Source organism: Hyperolius riggenbachi, chromosome 12, assembly GCF_040937935.1.
Source record: "Hyperolius riggenbachi isolate aHypRig1 chromosome 12, aHypRig1.pri, whole genome shotgun sequence".
Classification (NCBI taxonomy): Eukaryota; Metazoa; Chordata; class Amphibia; order Anura; family Hyperoliidae; genus Hyperolius; species Hyperolius riggenbachi.
The window spans coordinates 214,002,020-214,024,402 of record NC_090657.1 but is presented as its reverse complement, the minus strand read 5'-3'; the positions used below and the strand labels follow the sequence as shown (position 1 = coordinate 214,024,402).

At 51.6% G+C, this 22,383-nt stretch overlaps 2 protein-coding genes across 2 annotated transcripts in view; one reads left to right on the top strand and one right to left on the bottom strand.

Moving 5' to 3' along the window:
* Positions 1-22,383, top strand: part of FAAP100 (FA core complex associated protein 100) — a 134,045-nt gene that overhangs the window by 105,750 nt on the left and 5,912 nt on the right. The window contains exon 11 of the mRNA XM_068263180.1: positions 19,255-19,397. The gene's annotated coding sequence lies outside the window, so the exon portion shown is untranslated. The remainder of the gene's footprint in view (positions 1-19,254; positions 19,398-22,383) is intronic.
* The window catches only part of FSCN2 (fascin actin-bundling protein 2, retinal), a 91,336-nt gene continuing 82,684 nt past the window's right edge, over positions 13,732-22,383 (bottom strand). The window contains 1 exon segment of the mRNA XM_068263181.1: positions 13,732-14,375. Within this exon segment, the coding sequence (XP_068119282.1) occupies positions 14,170-14,375 (206 nt within the window). The 3' untranslated portion in view covers positions 13,732-14,169.

Genomic DNA, 22,383 nt, shown 5'->3' with positions numbered 1-22,383 from the left:
CTTTCCCCATTCTAAGGTGTTTCCTTGTAATGCTGGCAGAGATTGATGCTTTGAGTATTATTACATAAGTATATAACAGGGTAGTAATACAGTCTTAACAATGTAAGTCTTTCTTCTTACGGTTTAGTACCTTGTAATCCCCTTCTGTTTGGGGAATGTTGGTTTCTTAAGTGTATGTGTATAATACCTTTAAAACAACAATAAAAAAAACTTAGAGAATCTGTATTGTTAAAATCGCACAAAAGTAAACATACCAGTGCGTTAGGGGACATCTCCTATTACCCTCTGTCACAATTTCGCCGCTCCTCGCCGCATTAAAAGTGGTTAAAAACAGTTTTAAAAAGTTCATCCATACACAAGCAGGCTGTATACAGCCTTCCTTTTGAATCTCAAGAGATCATTTGTGTGTTTCTTTCCCCCTGCAGCTATCTTCCACTGAAGTGTCAGGCTGTTTCTTCCTGCAGAGTGCAGACAGCTCTGCCTGTATGTAATTCCTCAGTATGTGAAAGCCCAGCCAGCTCAGAGGAGGATTTATCCAGCTTGTAAAAGATAAGAGAGAAGAGAGAAGCTGCCCTAATCTAAATAACACACAGGCAGTGTGCAGAGAGGGGCCTGGAGGGGGGAGATGCATCACAGAACAACACTGAAGAACTTGGCAGCCTTCCAGACACAGGCTGACAAGTCTGACAAGAGAGAGATAAGTTGATTTATTACAGAGATGGTGATAGTAGAACCTGCTGCAGTAAGCCAGAACACATTAGAATAGCTTTTGGAACTTGTAGGATGATAAAAAACAGGATGCAATTTTTGTTACGGAATCTCTTTAAAAAACAAAAACAAAACAAAAAACTATGTGGCAGTGATCTCACTGCAGTGATTCTTGGCTAAATGCACCACCTGCAGCATTCTCCTGCGATTTTAGAGTGAGTGCAATTACAATGCTAAAAAAAAAAAAGCGCTAATCACGATTGCTTAAAAATTGTGAAAGTATACAGACATTTTTCCATGTTAATCACGGAAAAATCGCAACGCTGAACGCTAGCATTTTGCGTTTGCAAGTGTGAATGGGTGCTAAAGGGAACCCAAGGTGAGAGGGATATGGAGGCTGACCTATGTATTTCCTTTTAAATAATGCACATTGCCTGGCTGTCCTGCTGATCCTCTGCCTCTAATACTTTCAAGAGAAACTCCACCCAAGAATTGAACTTTATCCCAATCAGTAGCTGATGCCTCCTTTCCCATGAGAAACCTATTCCTTTTCCCAAACGGATCATCAGGGGGCTCTGTATGGATGATATTGGGGTGAAACCCCTCCCACAATGTGATGTCAGCACCATGGTCCTGACAGTTTCCCTGTCTGTGAACCTCACTGCATTGTGGGAAATAACAGCTGTTAACCACTGCCCCAAAAAAGCATAATCTCCTTTCACTGACATCACCTGCCAGCAGTAAAAATGGCACCATGTGGTAAATGTCTGAATGTAAATCAGGGAGAGGAAAGATTTTATAATGAGCAAACACTGACTAAATCATTTATACATAATTATTGCAAAATGAAGCACTTTTTTATTACATTTTCACTGGAGTTCCTCTTTAAGCCATAGACTCTGAACAAGCATGCAGCAGATCAGGTGTTTCTGACTGAAGTCTGGCTGGATTAGCTGCATGCTTGTTACAGGTGTGTGATTCAGACACTACTGACCAGAAAGGTCAGCAAGGCTGCCAGGCAACTGGCATTGTTTAAAAGGAAATAAATATGGCAGCTTCCATAGCTCTCACACCTCGGGTTCCTTTTAAAGAGACTCTGTAACATTAAAAATGTCCCCTGGGGGGTACTCACCTCGGGTGGGGGAAGCCTCCGGATCCTAATGAGGCTTCCCACGCCGTCCTCTGTCCCACGGGGGTCTCGCTGCAGCCCTCCGAACAGCCGGCGACTGTGCCGACTGTCAGTTCAATATTTACCTTTGCTGGCTCCAGCGGGGGCGCTGTGGCGGCTTTCCGTTCCGAACTACACGGAAATACCCGATCTCATTCGGGTCCGCTCTACTGCGCAGGCGCCGGAAACTTGCGCCTGCGCAGTAGAGCAGATCCGACGGCGATCGGGTATTTTCGTGTAGTTCGGAGCCGACAGCCGTCAGAGCGCCTGCGCAGGAGCCAGGAAGGTAAATATTGACGTCACCGCTGCACGGACTCCACGGAGGGCTGCAGCGAGACCCCTGACGGATGGAGGACGGCGTGGGAAGCCTCATTAGGATCCGGAGGCTTCCCCCACCCAAGGTGAGTACCCCCCAGGGGATCTTTTCATGTTACAGTTCCTCTTTAAGCCTCATACGTGCACTAGATGAAACTCTGCCAAGATTATAGCATGTGTACAGTGGCCCCAATACTACCCGACACCTCGGCCAGCAATCAGCTGAACTTTTCATTTCAGCCGATCGCTGGCTGAATGCCCTACCCTCACCCCGCCCACTGTGTGATGTCACTCCCGCCCCATCAGCCAGGGCTGTGTAGTCGGCACAAAAATCACTCCAACTATGATTCCTCAGTTTATGAAGCAACTGACTCAGACTCACAAACACTGGTTCGCGCAGCAGCCAGTGGCCCCGGACTCTTACTGGCCGGGGCCCCTACACCACCATGCGATACCCATAGGAAAGTGCAGGCGAGCCCTGGACCTCTCACCACCAGAGAGCTCACCCCCACTGCCTCTGAACTGAATGCTGACTGCAACACACACAATTGCTCACTCCCAGCTCTAGCCATTTCCTACCTTTATTTGGTCAGCAGGCGCCAGTCAGCCAATCAGGTTTACCGTTATACACCCAACTCAAACTCCACAGCTCAGCCCCCCCTACCCCCTGCATGGGATAAGTCTGCCTAGTGACAGGTCTGTACATCGTTGCCCTGCAACGTCACCCAAGCCATCCTCTTCTGAACCCCGCCCACTATGTGACATCACTCCCGCCCCATCAGCTCCAAGGCCCCCCCCCCCTTGGGCCAGACCGCCTAGCGACAGGTCTGTACACCGTTGCCCTGCAATGTCATCCAAGCCACTTCCGATCCCCGCCCACTATGTGACATCACTCCCGCCCCATCAGCTCCAAGGCCCCCCCCCATAGGACCAGACCGCCTAGCGACAGGTCTGTACACCGTTGCCCTGCAATGTCACCAAAGCAATCGTCTTCTGCTCCCTGCCTGCGTGACATGCATTGTATGTGTGTAGGAGACTACAGAGACTATCAGGAAATGGTTGTTAACGTGCCCATTAACGGTACACTTTTCCCTTCAGATTTGATCTTTCGATGCATTTTTTTAATGATCTAATTGTATAGAAAACTGCAGTGTGTGTGGCGCAAATCGATGTAAAATGGTTAAGGGCTCTGCCTCTGACACAGGAGACTAGGGTTCGAAACTCGGCTCTGCCTGTTGAGTAAGCCAGCACCTATTCAGTAGGAGACCTTAGGCAAGTCTCCCTAACACTGCTGTTGCCTCTTATCACGGTCACGCCAGCGTTATAGCGCGTGTAACTTTTTTGTGCGCAAACACAAATTTGCGTGCAAAATCGCTAATTTTCGTGCGGAAAATGTTATAGCGTGCGCAAAACGCTAGCACGGCCGTGATAAGTTATCACACTTTGTGAATCAAGCCCTTAGTGTGCATGGTGGCTGCAGCTCTGGCGCTTTGAATCAGACTGGTAAAAAGCGCAATATTAATGTTTTGTGTCTTGTCGATTGGAAAAGGAAAAAAAAAATCAATCCGAAAGTTGGACTTTATGTTTAAATCTGAATGTAAAACTTTCTTAAATCGTTTCGTTAATGGGAACAATCGATAATTGCCTTTCGATTATTATTATTATTATTTAGTATTTATATAGCGCCGACATATTACGCAGCGCTGTACAGTGTATATATATATATCTTGCCATTAACTGTCCCTCAAGGAGCTCACAATCTAATCCCTACCATTGCCATAGGTCTATATTATGTAGTGTAAGTACTGTAGTCTAGGGCCAATTTTAGGGGGAGCCAATAAACTTAACTTATCCATATGTTTTTGGAATGTGGGAGGAAACCAGAGTGCCCGGAGGAAACCCACGCAGACACGGAGAGAACATACAAACTCTTTGCAGATAGTGCCCTGGCTGGGATTCGAACCAGGGACTTAGCGCTGCAAGGCGAGAGAGCTAACCACTACACCACCGTGCTGCCCATTCGCTTTGATCGCTCAAATCATGTCGAAAGATCGAATCTTAAGGAAAAATTTTACTGCTTATGGGCACTTTAAAATCCACACCACATTCCTTGCGTAGCTTCGTCCTTCCTGGTACCCTCTCTACTTATCCTTATATAGCCGGAACTTGCGGTTTTATTACAAGAAAAAAAGCACCCAATTAACAAGGGGAGATAAAAGCAGAACTTATTAACTTCATAAAGTGAGTTTCAGGTCAAAGTCGGGCAGGGAAGGTCGGGAGCAGCACAGCATTCCCAGATCTGGGACAATCATTAGCCAGGGAGGGCTGCTGTGCAGAATAGGAGGTTAGCCTCATTGTGATCAGGCAGAGATATTACACATTCCTGCACACAAGGGCTTTCCGCTGAAAAGTGGCCACTCTGGAACTTCCAATTTAGGAAGGGTTGTTTGTGGAGGGAGGAGCTGGTAGAGCAAAGGGTGGCGGCGTGCATCTCCCCACATATGGTCACGGCGAGCCTCGGTACACCATGATCGCTGACCCTCCCCACTCTCTCCCCGCATGGCCATTGTGCAAACAGCGAGCGCCTCACATCACCGCAGCCCTCCAGCAATTGTGCAACGCCAGCACTGTGACTCTGCAGAACAGGTTAACCCCTCGTCTCTGCCAGACTCGCAGGGAGCTCAGTGGTCAACAGGCCGCCTCCATCACACCAGCATGCTTAAAGGACACCTGAAGTGAGAGGGATATGGAGGACGCCATGTTTATTTCCTGTTGAACAATACCTGTTGCCTGGCAGCCACGCTGGTCTATTTGGCTGCAGTATTGTCTGAACAAGACCAGAAACAAGCATGCAACTAATCTTGTCAGATGTGACAATAATGGCAGAAACCTCTGATCTGCTGCATGCTTGTTCAGAGCCTATGGCTAAAAGTATTAGAGGCAGAGGATCAGCGGAACAGCCAGGCAGGGGGGGGGGTGGGGGGGGGGGGGTGGTACAGGAGGACACAGGGGGACATTGAGGGAACAGAAGGGGACACTGGAGATGCAGGGGAATAGAGGTGACAGAGAGGGACACTGAAGATGCAGGGGAACAGTGGGCGACACTGGAGACATGGGGGAATGGAGGTGGCACAGAGGGGGACACTGAAGGCACAGGGGGAACAGGTGACACAGATTGGGACACTGGAGGCACAGGGGAACAGAGGTGACACAGAGGGAGGCACGGGGGAATAGAGGAGACACTGGAGGCATGGGGAATAGAGGTGATAAGAGCCCCCTCTGACACTGAAGGCACAGGGGGAACAGGTGACAGAGTGGGACACTGGAGGCACGGGGGAACAGAGCTGACACAGAGGGAGACACTGGAGGCACGGGGGAACAGGTGACACAGAGTGGGACACTGGAGGCACGGGGGAACAGAGCTGACACAGAGGGAGACACTGGAGGCACGGGGGAACAGAGCTGACAGAGGGAGACACTGGAGGCATGGGGGGACAGAGGTGACAGAGGGAGGCACGGGGGAACAGAGCTGACACAGAGGGAGACACTGGAGGCATGGGGGAACAGAGGTGACAGAGGGAGGCACGGGGGAACAGAGCTGACACAGAGGGAGACACTGGAGGCACGGGGAAATAGAGGTGATACAGAGCCCCCTCTGACACTGGAGGCACGGGGGAACAGGTGTCACAGAGTGGGCCACTGGAGGCACGGGGGGAACAGGTGTCACAGAGTGGGCCACTGGAGGCACAGGGAACAGGTGACACAGAGTGGGACACTGGAGGCACGGGGGAACAGAGCTGACACAGAGGGAGACACTGGAGAACAGAGCTGACACAGAGGGAGACACTGGAGGCATGGGGGAACAGAGGTGACAGAGGGAGGCACGGGGGAACAGAGCTGACACAGAGGGAGACACTGGAGGCACGGGGAAATAGAGGTGATACAGAGCCCCCTCTGACACTGGAGGCACGGGGGAACAGGTGTCACAGAGTGGGCCACTGGAGGCACAGGGAACAGGTGACACAGAGTGGGCCACTGGAGGCACAGGGAACAGGTGACACAGAGTGGGCCACTGGAGGCACAGGGAACAGAGGTGACACAGAGGGAGGCACGGGGGAATAGAGGAGACACTGGAGGCATGGGGAATAGAGGTGATAAGAGCCCCCTCTGATACTGAAGGCACAGGGGGAACAGGTGACAGAGTGGGACACTGGAGGCACGGGGGAACAGAGCTGACACAGAGGGAGACACTGGAGGCACGGGGGAACAGGTGACACAGAGTGGGACACTGGAGGCACGGGGGAACAGAGCTGACACAGAGGGAGACACTGGAGGCACGGGGGAACAGAGCTGACAGAGGGAGACACTGGAGGCATGGGGGGACAGAGGTGACAGAGGGAGGCACGGGGGAACAGAGCTGACACAGAGGGAGACACTGGAGGCATGGGGGAACAGAGGTGACAGAGGGAGGCACGGGGGAACAGAGCTGACACAGAGGGAGACACTGGAGGCACGGGGAAATAGAGGTGATAAAGAGCCCCCTCTGACACTGGAGGCACGGGGGAACAGGTGTCACAGAGTGGGCCACTGGAGGCACGGGGGGAACAGGTGTCACAGAGTGGGCCACTGGAGGCACAGGGAACAGGTGACACAGAGTGGGACACTGGAGGCACGGGGGAACAGAGCTGACACAGAGGGAGACACTGGAGAACAGAGCTGACACAGAGGGAGACACTGGAGGCATGGGGGAACAGAGGTGACAGAGGGAGGCACGGGGGAACAGAGCTGACACAGAGGGAGACACTGGAGGCACGGGGAAATAGAGGTGATACAGAGCCCCCTCTGACACTGGAGGCACGGGGGAACAGGTGTCACAGAGTGGGCCACTGGAGGCACAGGGAACAGGTGACACAGAGTGGGCCACTGGAGGCACAGGGAACAGGTGACACAGAGTGGGACACTGGAGGCACGGGGGAACAGAGCTGACACAGAGGGAGACACTGGAGAACAGAGGTGACACAGAGGGGGACACTGGAGGCACGAGGGAACAGAGGTACCGGGGGCACAGAGGAGGTAGGTGCAGGAGACAGATGGTACAGTGTTTCGACTTGGACTGTAGGTTCGTTCTTAACCTGAATCTGTCTATATCTTGTTCGTTAACCGGGGACTACCTGTACCTATTAAGTGTCGGAGCATTTTGGATCCGTACAGTATACTTACACTATATATGCCTATAAAGCGTTGCAGCGTAGTGCTTATCGCCTCGTGTTTGTTTTGGGCCACTTCCATATTTTATTAATAGGGTTTTCATGCGAGTCCCGGCAGGATGTGGCACAGTTATGACTTCCTTCCTGACGGAGTTAACCTCTTCCTGCCCTGCACAAAGCTCACCTTTCCTCTCCCGTGTTCCCTCCTTTTAACCCAAACAGGAAGGGAGCTGCTGATTCTCACCAGTCGTCTCCACAAACGCTACAATCTGCTCAATTGAAGTCCTAAGTCATGACCACAGATACGCTAATCATGTCAGCTTGTATACAGATGTCATGCAAATTGTATGCAGCTCGGGCAAATCAGAAATGGCAGGACGTGTATCTTATTGGCACAGTTCTAAGCTGCATACAAATCTGAATGCAAACCAGAATTCTTAGATTCACTCTGGCCATGCAATGAGGTTCACAGACAGGAAACTGTCAGGACCATGGTGCTGACATCACACTGTGGGAGGGATTTCACCACAATATCAGCCATACACAGCCCCTTGATGATCTATTAGAGAAAAGGTAAAGATTTCTCATGGGAAAGGGAGTATCCGCTACTGATTGGATTGACGTTCAATCCTTGGTTACAGTTCCCCTTTAAGAAGAATTTTTTTTTTCTGAAGTAGGTAGACTGAAGTTTGGCAATTGACGGGGAATGGCTAAATAATAAGTAATTTACAAGCATGAAGCATAGCCAGTTATCCCATGCTGAAATCAGATGTGTACCCCTCCGTTCTGTCCTCCGCTGATGTCCGCACAGCAAGGAGCCCCCTGTAGTGGGACCCCCTCTGCAGCAGGCATTGGGGGCTACGCTGGGAGGTGGAGGTAGCCTGGCTCTTGCTGTCTCAGAGATCAGAGGGGTGTGTGCCCCCTGTGTAGTGAGACCCCCGCGGCAGCAGGCATTGGGGGCTACGCTGGGAGGTGGAGGTAGCCTGGCTCTTGCTGATCAGAGCGGTGTGCGCCCCCTGTGTAGTGGGACCCCCTCGGCAGCAGGCATTGGGGGCTACGCTGGGAGGTGGAGGTAGCCTGGTTCTTGCTGTCTCAGAGATCAGAGGGGTGTGTGCCCCCTGTGTAGTGAGACCCCCGCGGCAGCAGGCATTGGGGGCTACGCTGGGAGGTGGAGGTAGCCTGGTTCTTGCTGTCTCAGAGATCAGAGGGGTGTGTGCCCCCTGTGTAGTGGGACCCCCTCGGCACCAGACATTGGGGGCTACGCTGGGAGGTGGAGGTAGCCTGGCTCTTGCTGATCAGAGCGGTGTGCGCCCCCTGTGTAGTGGGACCCCCTCGGCAGCAGGCATTGGGGGCTACGCTGGGAGGTGGAGGTAGCCTGGCTCTTGCTGATCAGAGCGGTGTGTGCCCCCTGTGTAGTGAGACCCCCGCGGCAGCAGGCATTGGGGGCTATGCTGAGAGGTGGAGGTAGCCTGGCTCTTGCTGTCTCAGAGGGGGTGTGTGCCCCCTGTGTAGTGGGACCCCCTCGGTGGCAGACATTGGGGGCTACGGTGGGAGGTGGAGGTAGCCTGGCTCTTGCTGATCAGAGCGGTGTGTGCCCCCTGTGTAGTGAGACCCCCGCAGCAGCAGGCATTGGGGGCTACGCTGGGAGGTGGAGGTAGCCTGGCTCTTGCTGATCAGAGCGGTGTGCGCCCCCTGTGTAGTGGGACCCCCTCGGTGGCACACATTGGGGGCTACGCTGGGAGGTGGAGGTAGCCTGGCTCTTGCTGTCTCAGATCAGAGGGGGTGTGTGCCCCCTGTGTAGTGGGACCCCCTCGGTGGCAGACATTGGGGGCTACGCTGGGAGGTGGAGGTAGTCTGGTTCTTGCTGATCAGAGGGGTGTGTGCCCCCTGTGTAGTGGGACCCCCTCGGCAGCAGACATTGGGGGCTATGCTGGGAGGTGGAGGTAGCCTGGCTCTTGCTGATCAGAGCGGTGTGCGCCCTCTGTGTAGTGGGACCCCCTCTGCAGCAGGCATTGGGGGCTGCGCTGGGAGGTGGAGGTAGCCTGGTTCTTGCTGATCAGAGCGGTGTGTGCCCTGTGTAGTGAGACCCCCGCGGCAGCAGGCATTGGGGGCTATGCTGAGAGGTGGAGGTAGCCTGGCTCTTGCTGTCTCAGAGGGGGTGTGTGCCCCCTGTGTAGTGGGACCCCCTCGGTGGCAGACATTGGGGGCTACGCTGGGAAGTGGAGGTAGCCTGGCTCTTGCTGATCAGAGCGGTGTGTGCCCCCTGTGTTGTGGGACCCCCTCGGTGGCAGACATTGGGGGCTATGCTGGGAGGTGGAGGTAGCCTGGCTCTTGCTGATCAGAGCGGTGTGTGCCCCCTGTGTTGTGGGACCCCCTCGGCAGCAGGCATTGGGGGCTACGCTGGGAGGTGGAGGTAGCCTGGCTCTTGCTGATCAGAGCGGTGTGCGCCCCCTGTGTAGTGGGACCCCCTCGGCAGCAGGCATTGGGGGCTGCGCTGGGAGGTGGAGGTAGCCTGGCTCTTGCTGTCTCAGAGATCCGAGGGGTGTGTGCCCCCTGTGTAGTGGGACCCCCTCTGCAGCAGGCATTGGGGGCTATGCTGGGAGGTGGAGGTAGCCTGGCTCTTGCTGTCTCAGAGATCCGAGGGTGTGTGCCCCCTGTGTAGTGGGACCCCCTCTGCAGCAGGCATTGGGGGCTATGCTGGGAGGTGGAGGTAGCCTGGCTCTTGCTGTCTCAGAGATCCGAGGGGTGTGTGCCCCCTGTGTAGTGGGACCCCCTCTGCAGCAGGCATTGGGGGCTGCGCTGGGAGGTGGAGGTAGCCTGGCTCTTGCTGTCTCAGAGATCCGAGGGGTGTGTGCCCCCTGTGTAGTGGGACCCCCTCTGCAGCAGGCATTGGGGGCTGCGCTGGGAGGTGGAGGTAGCCTGGCTCTTGCTGATCAGAGCGGTGTGTGCCCCCTGTGTAGTGGGACCCCCTCTGCAGCAGGCATTGGGGGCTGCGCTGGGAGGTGGAGGTAGCCTGGCTCTTGCTGTCTCAGAGATCCGAGGGGTGTGTGCCCCCTGTGTAGTGGGACCCCCTCTGCAGCAGGCATTGGGGGCTATGCTGGGAGGTGGAGGTAGCCTGGCTCTTGCTGTCTCAGAGATCCGAGGGGTGTGTGCCCCCTGTGTAGTGGGACCCCCTCTGCAGCAGGCATTGGGGGCTGCGCTGGGAGGTGGAGGTAGCCTGGCTCTTGCTGATCAGAGCGGTGTGTGCCCCCTGTGTAGTGGGACCCCCGCAGCAGCAGACATTGGGGGCTACGCTGGGAGGTGGAGGTAGCCTGGCTCTTGCTGTCTCGGAGATCAGAGCTGTGTGCGCTGCAGAGGGAGGGTATTCCCAGCGTCGGAGCCCAGCCTCCCCCCTCACTTGTGCGCTGTGCCAAGTGACTGCCTAGTGTCAGTGCGGAGCTGGAACTTGGCTGCTCCCAACACTTACACAGCAGCTGAGGTTGGAAAAGTTCATTCATTGACGGGACTCAGGAAAACAAATATACTGAGGCTGTGAATGACAATGGGGAGAGATTCCCACAGGGGAGCATGGGCCGAGAGTGTCATGTGACAGATGCTGGCTGGACAGGGGAGCATGGGCCGTGTGTGTCATGTGACAGATGCTGGCTGCACAGGGGAGCATGGGCCGTGTGTCATGTGACAGATGCTGGCTGCACAGGGGAGCATGGGCCGAGAGTGTCATGTGACAGATGCTGGCTGCACAGGGGAGCGTGGTCCGTGTGTCATGTGACTGATGCTGGCTGCACAGGGGAGCGTGGGCCGAGTGTGTCATGTGACAGATGCTGGCTGCACAGGGGAGTGTGGGCCGTGTGTCATGTGACAGATGCTGGCTGCACAGGGCAGTGTGGTCCGTGTGTCATGTGACAGATGCTGGCTGGACAGGGGAGCATGGGCCGTGTGTGTCATGTGACAGATGCTGGCTGCACAGGGGTGCATGGATCGTGTGTGTCATGTGACTGATGCTGGCTGCACAGGGGAGTGTGGGCCGTGTGTGTCATGTGACAGATGCTGGCTGCACAGGGCAGTGTGGTCCGTGTGTCATGTGACAGATGCTGGCTGCACAGGGGAGCGTGGGCCGTGTGTCATGTGACAGATGCTGGCTGCACAGGGGAGTGTGGGCCGTGTGTGTCATGTGACAGATGCTGGCTGCACAGGGCAGTGTGGTCCGTGTGTCATGTGACAGATGCTGGCTGCACAGGGGAGCGTGGGCCGTGTGTCATGTGACAGATGCTGGCTGCACAGGGGAGTGTGGGTCGAGTGCGTCATGTGACAGATGCTGGCTGCACAGGGGATGGTGGGCCGTGTGTCATGTGACAGATGCTGGCTGCACAGGGGAGTGTGGGTCGAGTGTGTCATGTGACAGATGCTGGCTGCACAGGCAGATGCTGGCTGCACAGGGGAGTGTGGGTCGAGTGTGTCATGTGACAGATGCTGGCTGCACAGGGGAGCGTGGGCCGTGTGTCATGTGACAGTTGCTGGCTGCACAGGGGTGCATGGGCCGTGTGTGTCATGTGACTGATGCTGGCTGCACAGGGGAGCGTGGGCCGTGTGTGTCATGTTACAGATGCTGGCTGCACAGGGGCGCATGGGCCGTGTGTCATGTGACAGATGCTGGCTGCACAGGGGAGTGTGGGTCGAGTGTGTCATGTGACTGATGCTGGCTGCACAGGGGAGCGTGGGCCGTGTGTGTCATGTGACAGATGCTGGCTGCACAGGGCAGTGTGGTCCGTGTGTCATGTGACAGATGCTGGCTGCACAGGGCAGTGTGGTCCGTGTGTCATGTGACAGATGCTGGCTGCACAGGGGCGCATGGGCCGTGTGTGTCATGTGACAGATGCTGGCTGCACAGGGCAGTGTGGTCCGTGTGTCATGTGACAGATGCTGGCTGCACAGGGGAGTGTGGGTCGAGTGTGTCATGTGACAGATGCTGGCTGCACAGGGGAGTGTAGGCAGTGTGTGTCATGTGACAGATGCTGGCTGCACAGGGGTGCATAGGCCGTGTGTGTCATGTGACAGATGCTGGCTGCACAGGGGTGCATGGACCGTGTGTGTCATGTGACAGATGCTGGCTGCACACAGGTGCATGGGCCGTGTGTGTCATGTGACAGATGCTTGCTGCACAGGGGAGCGTGGGCCGTGTGTCATGTGACTGATGCTGGCTGCACAGGGGTGCATGGGCCGTGTGTGTCATGTGACTGATGTTGGCTGCACAGGGGAGCATGGGCCGTGTGTGTCATGTTACAGATGCTGGCTGCACAGGGGCGCATGGGCCGTGTGTGTCATGTGACTGATGTTGGCTGCACAGGGGAGCATGGGCCGTGTGTGTTATGTGACAGATGCTGGCTGCACAGGGGAGTGTGGTCCGTGTGTCATGTGACAGATGCAGGCTGCACAGGGCAGTGTGGTCCATGTGTCATGTGACAGATGCTGGCTGCACAGGGGAGTGTGGGTCGAGTGTGTCATGTGACAGATGCTGGCTGCACAGGGGAGCGTGGTCTGTGTGTCATGTGACAGATGCTGGCTGCACAGGGGAGCGTGGGCCGTGTGTGTCATGCGACAGATGCTGGCTGCACAGGGGGGTGTGGGCCGTGTGTGTCATGTGACAGATGCTGGCTGCACGGGGGAGCGTGGTCCGTGTGTCATGTGACAGATGCTGGCTGCACGGGGGAGCGTGGTGTGTGTCATGTGACAGATGCTGGCTGTACAGGGGAGCGTGGTGTGTGTCATGTGACAGATGCTGGCTGCACAGGGGAGCGTGGTGTGTGTGTCATGTGACAGATGCTGGCTGTACAGGGGAGCGTGGTGTGTGTCATGTGACAGATGCTGGCTGTACAGGGGGGCATGGGGCGTGTGTCATGTGACAGATGCTGGCTGCACAGGGGAGCGTGGTCCGTGTGTCATGTGACAGATGCTGGCTGCACAGGGGAGCATGGGCCACGTGTGTCATGTGACAGATGCTGGCTGCACAGGGGAGCGTGTGCCGTGTGACAGATGCTGGCTGCACGTGGTCAGTTTGTCATGTGACAGATGCTGGCTGGACAGGGGAGCATGGGCCAGGTGTGTCATGTGACAGATGCTGGCTGGACAGGGGAGCATGGGCCAGGTGTGTCATGTGACAGATGCTGGCTGCACAGGGGAGCGTGGTGTGTGTGTCATGTGACAGATGCTGGCTGCACAGGGGAGCATGGTCTGTGTGTGTCATGTGACAGACTCGGATTTTAACCCCTTTCCAAATCTCTCCTCACCCAACCCCTGAAAACTGGAAATTCAATAAAAACGTACAAACCATCCATAGACTTGTCACCGACATCCTCTTTATTGAGTGTGATCATAGCATGACATGTATATAAAAAAGGCAGCACCCCGTTTTTTTAGCAACAAAAATGGGATGCGCAGATCTGCGGGGAGGGTTTAGCGGAGCCAAGAAGGATCTGGTGCCCGTGGCGGTTCTCGTGGAGTGCGCACAGACTGCGCCGACAGCACAATCGCCAACATATAGATTCTAAATATCTTTAACTAGATTACACATAATACAACAGTGTTTATTGACATGCATGTCCCATAACACTAGAGGGCGGTGTTTGCGGAGGCTCGTTCAGTCTGGCGCATTTTAGGTCCCGCCTCCCCTGAATGTTTTGGGGGAGTCCCGTGTAAGCGCTGTCCCCCGGTCACCCCCGGATTTTCAGGTAGATAATCTAATGTCCTCTACAGCTAAGCTGTGGTGGGAGAGGCTCAGTACTCCCATAGGGTGGCGGTGTTTATCGACTCTGCGTCTGCCTTCAAGGTGCCCGCCTGGTCCCCGCGCAGGTACTTGCCATTTTTGCCCTTAATAGCCACTCTGTTGTACTCTCGGAACTCGAAAAAGAAATCTTCTGACATTTCGCCATCAGTGCAGATGGTGCCGTTGCTGGATGTGTACCAGAACTTTCCGCCCTGCCCTGTGGGAGAGAAAAGCATTGTAAGGTCTGTGCTCAGAATAAGACTTAGAGACACTGTAACATCAAAAATTTCCCCTGGGGAGTACTCACCTCGGGAGGGGGAAGCCTCAGGGCACCAATGATGCTTCCCACGCCATCCTCTGTCCCACGGGGGTCTCGCTGCAGCCCTCCGAACAGCGGTCCGACAAATCCGTCAGCCTGTTCAATATCTACCTTTCCAGGCTCCAGCGGGGGGCGCTGTTGCGGCTTTCGGGTCCGAAGTAGACAAATACCCGATCTCAGTCTGGTCCGCTCTACTATGCAGGCGCCGGAGACTTGCGCCTGCGCAGTAGAGCAGACCCAACGGCGATCGGGTATTTCCTCCTATTTCGGAGCCGAGAGCCGCCACAGCGCCTGCGCAGGAGCCGGGAAGGTAAATATTTACATCGCCGCTGTTGGGAGGGCTGCAGCGAGTCCCCCGAGGGACGGAGGACAGCGTGGGAAGCCTCATTGGGACCCTGAGGCTTCCCCCTCCCGATGTGAGCACCCCCTAGGGGAACTTTTTGATGTTACAGGTTTTCTTTAAAGAGGAACTTTAATCACTTTATCACTACAGTGTATCTACGTCCTCTGTGACTTCATCTAACCCACAAGGACTTAAGCCCCATCCACACCATGGGACATTGAAGCGATCCGGCGGCTCGATTAGCCGCCGGATCGCCTCTTCCGCGTGCCCGCCGCGTCCCCGCTCGCCGCGCGTGCGCCGCATTCAATTCCCCGCTCGTGCCCGCTCGTCCCCGCCGGCGCCGCTTATCTCCCGCACGATTCCCTGCCATTGTCCCCTCGCGGGGATCGAGCAGGGAATCGGCGGTGCGAAGATCCGTCCTGCAGGATCTTATCAATCGAGCCGCATCAGCGGCTCAATTGATAAGGAGCATCGCGGCCGCATCTACGCGTGTAGATGCGGCTTTAGATATACGTCTTGTAGCAGAAGCCCAGCTGTGCAGGATAGGGCTTGCTCCTGTGCACACCTCCAGCACTATCTGCTGCAGCACTAATTGGTGAAAAGGAATATATGTTCCCTGAGCCAATAAGATTGATTTTACCATTAAAAATACTTTTCTCAGTTCATAGTGAAAAATACACACTATAGCATTATTTCAGAATCAAATATCCTCATCATGAATTGTGACAGGAACATAATTTAAGTTTTGTGATAAACAGTAGAAATGGCAAAACAATCTGTGCTTTCTATCTACTGTAGCAGTTTGTATTTTTTAACTGGAATTGGTAAAATTCCAATTGAATGCATAAAAAACAGATTTGTTTGAGGGGAAAAAATGTCATACAACAAAAGCCTAGTTTGTCTTGAAAAAAATCAGGGGTGTGGAGTCGGGGTCGGGTGATTTTTGTACCGACTCCTCAGTTTATGAAACCACGACTCCAACTCCGGGTGCCCAAAATTGCTCCAACTCAAACTCCGACTGCACAGCCCTGAAAAAAATTATATATATTTTATTTAGGTTTCATAAGTAGGGATAAAGTTATTGCTAATTAAATTAGGACATAGCTAAATGTCAAGGGGGAAACAAGGTCTTGATGCGAAGTGGTTAACTCAGGATTAAACTTCATCCCAATCCGTAGCGGATACCCCCCTTTCCCACAAGAAATGTTTACCTTTTCTCATATAGATTATTGGGGGGGGGGGGGGGGACACATCCCACAGAGTGATGTCATTTCCATGGTCCTGACAGTTTCCTGTCTGTGAGCCACATTGCATTGTGGTAAAATTCCAGGTTTTTCCAACTGACAAGCAAGCAATAACTCCCTCTGTGCAGTAGAACTCTCAGTAACGAACATTCCGCACAGATCACCTGGCAGGACTAAAGATTCACCACCATACATTTCATATTGTATATCAGGGAGAGGAAATATTTTACAATGGGCAAACACTGACTAACTAATCTATAAACTAATATTGTAAACAATAAGCAAATGTATTCATTATGTAATTTTCACTACAGTCCCTATTTATAGAGAAACTCCAGTGAAAATGTAGTAAAAGTGCTTTATTTTTACAATTATGTATAAATGATTGTCAGTGTTTGCTCATTGTAAATCTTTCCTCTTCCTGATTTACATTCTGACATTTATCACATGGTGACATTTTTACTGCTAGCAGGAGAGGTCACTGGGAGGAGATGCTGCTTGCATTTTTGGCAGTTGGAAACAGCGGATATTTACCACAATGCAACAAGGCTCCCACAGTGTGATGTCAGGAACTCAGTGCTGTGAGGGACTGACCTCACACTGTGGGAGGTGTCTCACCATAAAATCAGCCATGATGATCAGTTTGTAAAAAGGAAAAGATTTCTCATGAGAAAGGGGGTATCTGCTACTGATTGGGATGAAGTTCAATGGTTGGTTTCTCTTTAAAGAGAACCCGAGGTGGGTTTGAAGAATATTATCTGCATACAGAGGCTGGATCTGCCTATACAGCCCAGCCTCTGTTGCTATCCCAAACCCCCCTAAGGTCCCCCTGCACTCTGCAATCCCTCATAAATCACAGCAGCGCTGCTGACAAACAGCTTGTCAGAGCTGGCTGTGTTTATCTCTATAGTGTCAGTCTGCTGCTCTCCCCGCCTCCTGCAGAACTCCAGTCCCCGCCTGCATCCCTTCCCTCCCTGCTGATTGGAGGGAAGGGACAGGGACCGGAGCTATGCAGGAGGCGGGGGAGCAGCTAAGACTGACACTACAGATGTAATCACAGCCTCACAGCATGGCTGGGATTTATGAGGGATTGCAGAGTGCAGGGGGACCTTAGGGGGGGTTTGGGATAGCAACAGAGGCTGGGCTGTATAGGGAGATCCAGCCTCTGTATGCAGATAACATTCTTTAAACACACCTCGGGTTCTCTTTAAGGTTCGTACCCACCTTGCGATTCTTCCGACAACTGGATTTTCTTTTTAACGGTCGGTATGAGTACACGATTAGGTGGACGGCGCTTTGCGATGCACAGAGACGACGACAATCATGGCAGATTGGATCATTAAAGTGTAACTGTCGGGCATAAAATCAAAAATGAATTCTTTATTTTTATCTGGTAAACGAGTAATATGGATGCTAACCAGGCAATCCAAAAGTTAAAATGTCTATTACTTTTCTTGTTGATGAACGATCATTCCCCAGTTTACCTGACTATTATTTTGTACACAAAAAAAGTTGCAGGGCATGCTGGGTTGTCCATTTTTTGCTTCTCTAGTAGAGAAATAGAAAAGCAAAAGATGACAACCCAGCATGCCCTACAACTTCCTTTGTGCGTACCAAATTTTGTGTGTACCAAATAAGAGTCGGATAAACTGGGGAATGATCATTCATCAACAAGAAAAGTAATAGGTGCTTGCTTACTGAACAGTAAAATCTCTATTCAGCAGGAGACCTTAGGCAAGTCTCCCTAACACTGCTACTGCCTATAGAGCACGTCCTAGTGGCTGCAGCTCTGGCGCTTTGAGTCCGCCAGGAGAAAAGTGCTATATAAGTGGGTTTTCTTTTCCATCTTTTTAAGGGGATGAAACATGTCGGGTGGGTTTCTTGTTTACATAGCAGTTTGAGTTTTCTCCTATCGTTGTAGCTGGGATTACGGTACTACCATAACCACTGTCTATTCATTTCACAATTAATTTTATCAGCATAACCAATGTTTTATCCTATTGAGGTTATTTTCTGTGCATCTATTGTAATCAGGTGTGTGTACAGTATGAAATCTATTAAAGATCTGCTGAACCATCAATCTGCGGCCAGTCCGTCGCTTATTGATATCTTCTGTCGGGAATCCATTTCTAGTCGATTTGATCAGTGATCGAACTGGCTGGACGAGAAGGGGACTGGTTAAGGGCTCCGCCTCTGACACAGGAGATCAGGGTTAGAATCTCGGCTCTGCCTGTTCAGTAAGCCAGCACCTATTCAGTAAGGAGACCTTGGGCAAGACTCCTGACTGAGCGCTCTCTATTTGGCTGCGAACATTCGCATATGAATGTAAACAAAGGACTTTCTGCTGCCTTTTTTCGCATTACACGCCCGAATTGTGCAGGGGTCTACATGTAAAATGCAAAAATTTGCACAGAAAGCAATGGAGGAGAAACTGTCCAATATGCGACCTGCGTGTGAAAAGTTGCATAGAATTTGCACATTTTTTTTGGTTTTTTTCTTTGTGAAAATTTGCATATAAATCCTCAGATGTAAAATGCAAGCATGTAGTAGAAACCATCATGAACGCGGGAAAAAAAAAAGCATGCAAAAAACCTTCATTGTTTAAATTTTTTAGTAGTAAATTTTAATTTAGTGTTGAATTTTCAAATGTGGATCTTACCACAGCTATGGGAATTCGCATGCGATGTGAGTTTATGCAGCAAGATGCGAGGGGTTTTTTCATGTAAAAATGTACAGAATTGTGCAAATTTTAGTAGTAGTGCGATTCTCTATTGAATTTCATTAGATATGCTACAAAAGCATTTTTGCACATTCACATTCAAATTTGAAGTGTGAACGCCGCCTTAATGGAAACCTAAACTGAGAAGTATATGGATTTTTCTTTTAAAAAAAATGCTAGTTGCCTGACTCCCCTGCTCATCCTGTGTCTCTCTAATACTTTCAGCCACAGCCCCTGAACAAGCATGCAGATCAGGTGCTCTGACTGAAGTCACACTGGATTAGCTGCATGCTTGTTTCAGGTGTGTGCTTCAGCCACTACTGCAGCCAAAGAGATCAGCAGGACTGCCAGGCAACTAGTATTGTTTTAAAGGAAATATCCATATCCCTCTCAGTTAAGGTTCCCTTTAATGTATTCCCGATAGCTGTTATTGCTGACCTGTCTGACTTTCTCTTCCGCACTTTTCTGCAGGATAAAGAAGCCCCTCCCTTTATAAGAAACTCCTCCTCCGTGACATCAGCATAAATTGGCTTCCCCAGTGTCTCTTGCGTGTCTCCTCCCCTCACTGGGATCCACATGTGGCTTGTGTTGGGTATGCCACCAACCTTATAACAGTAAGTATGGTTGAGCTGAAAGATTTGCTTTTTAAACTGAAATCGCAATTTGGGGCAAGAAGATCACAAGATCGTTAAAGCTGCAGTTTTCCTGTCACCGTGGCTGGTACCTACTCAGCTCCCGGCTCCCACACCCCTCCTCCAGTAAGTCCCTGCAGTAAGCTGCTGTGAAGTGGAAGTGAGCGTTGCCTAGTAACGGCGGCCGCCAGGAAGTGATGTCACTTCCTGTTACAGGCTCCACCGCTACTGAGCAAACACTCGTTGCCTCTTCAACAGCTCACCAAACTGCAATGCGGCAAGGGGGATCAGGACTTTCTGGGGTAAGGGCCGGGAGCAGAGCAGGTACCAGTGATGGTGAGGGGGTAGACTAGAGGGGAGATCTGCCTCTATGCATGTGGGGGGTGGAGGGATCTGCTGATATGCACTAAATGGGACCTGGAATAGGGCTGAACAATTTATCGGTTTTAAACCGAAATCGCAGTTTGGGACTAGATGATCATGTGATCGTCAAAGCTGCAGTTTTACCGGCGCTTAAGACTCCAGTCCTCCTCTTAAAGAGACTCTGAAGTGAGTCTAAATTCATGTTTCTATGTTAAGCACTATAGCTAGTGCTAAACCGCTGCATCCCCACAGCAAAACGAGGGCCTTATACCCCCCAAATCACAGGGCAAATCCACTACTTTCTTGGTTTTGATTTTGCTGATCATGGAGGCAGAGCTTTGAGCTGCAGCTCTGCCTCCATGCGCGTCAATCTGCCCGCGGATCTCTGCCTCTCCCCCGCCCCTCTCAGTGAAGGAAGATTGAGAGGGGCGGGGAGAGGCGGCGATCAGAGGGGATTGACGCGCGAAGAGGCAGAGCTACAGCCTTAAGCTCTGCCTCAAGCAGGAAGTGCTCCCCGCACTTAGCACAAGGGGATTTGGGGGTATAAACTCCTCGTTTCGTCGCGGGGATGCAGCGTTTTAGCACTAGCTATAGTGCTTTACATAAATAGAAGATAAAAACGCGGATTTAGACTCGCTTCAGAGTCTCTTTTAAAGCCCGCTGTGCAGTAACGGCTCTCCACTCCATGCACAGAAGCAGCTCTCAACACTCCCGCCGGCTCACTCTCTCTCCTTCCGCTTACGTCATCAGCTGGGCAGGCCGGCCACAAGGTATCACGATTTTCTTCAACTCAAGCTTTAGCACTAAATGGACAATGCAGTAACATTTACAAACATGACAGAAAATGACGTCATACTATCGATTTGATAGTATGAAGTAATTTTCTGTCAATACATATTTGTAAATGTTAATTTACATTGTGTGATTTAGTGCTGAAGCCTGATTTGGAGAAAATCGTGAACCAAATTGAAATCGTAATTTCTGACAGAAATAGAGCAATTCAATCTTTTCCTAAAATCGTTCAATCCTAGCAAGTACAGTGCACAACCTATCAGTGAGGTTCTGCTAAACAAGAGTGGCGCAAAGCCTGCTGGGAGCTAGAACGTTAATACCGTATAACTGAGGGAAGGCCGGTTGTTTTGAACTGTAATTTCACGTTTATATAATTGTACAGTCCAACTAAACCCAAAACTGGGAAGGCAAATTCTAATAGCATAAGTGTCCAGCGCTGCGTAATATGTTGGCGCTTTATTAATAATAATAACAGTGTATAGAAGCAATGTGATAGACTTAATACATTTTCATTGGCAAAATAATCTTGCCTCTGTAGTACAGCTCTCTTTTCTGGATTCACCTGGTGGGTGGGCTAATCAGATAAGGCCATGTGATGCACAAAGTACAAATTATGCCAGGTTACATTTCCCAGCATCCATGCATTACAGTTTGATGAGGCGGGGTTTGTAGTTTACAGGAAGAGGCAGTAAGCAATGATAAGACCTCAGCCTGCTTGCAGGGAACCAGGCAAACAGAAGAGGTCTGAAGCCTGTATGGATAGGTACACCGCAAGGTTATCTACACAAAGGGGTTTGAATCTGAACAGTTATTTTCCACTTTGTCCAAAGCTAGAAATACAAAAGTTCTGTTTGAAATTTTCCTTGCAGCAAACTGACTGGGGAGAGGATTTCCTGCCAGAGCTGCTCCTGGGAGAGGAGCATTATAGTAAACACAAGGATTTACACTTACCTGGGGCTTCCCACCTGTAGTCTGTGGGCTCCCTCTGTGTCCGTTCTCCTAGTGTCAGCCCTGGTAATCGCTGACTACTGGGCATGTGCAGCTCTGGCTGTGCGCTGCCTAATGCTGGGAATACACCATACAATTTTCTGTTATCTTTTGTTAGATTTTTCTGTTAGATTTCTCTGTTAGAATGCATAATCAGATTATTTTCTGTAGAGACTGGGCATTATCTCTGGTGCATTGTCTACCGGTCATCTCCTGCTGAGTAGAACAATGCATAATGCTCGGCAGATAGATGGTTAGATAGATACATTTCCAACATGTTGAACTTTATCTATCTGGCAGTTAAATCTAACATAAAATTGTATGGTGTATTCCCAGCATTATGCCTAGTACACACCATACAATTTTCTGGAAGATTTTCTGTTAGATTTACCTGCCAGATAAATGGTTAGATAATTTCCAACATGCTGGAAATTATCTATCTGGCAGGTAAATCTAACAGAAAATCTTCCAGAAAATTGTATGGTGTGTACTAGGCATAATGCTGGGAATACACCATGCAATTTTCTGTTAGATTTACCTGCCAGATCGATAAAGTTCAACATGTTGGAAATGTATTTACCTTACCATCTATCTGCCGAGTAATTAAGGTGCGTACACACGCACTACGGCCGCTAACGACTGGTCCGTCAGACCCTCCCGCTGGGCAGACTTTCAGGCGACGGTAGCGTATGTGTACGCACTGTCGGCAGACTGATAAGGCTGTTTGAGCGGATCGTTCAGAAACAGCCTTATCAGTCCGCCAACAGCGCGTACACAGGCGCTACTGTCGCCTGAAAGTCCTCCCAGCAGGAGGGTCTGACGGACC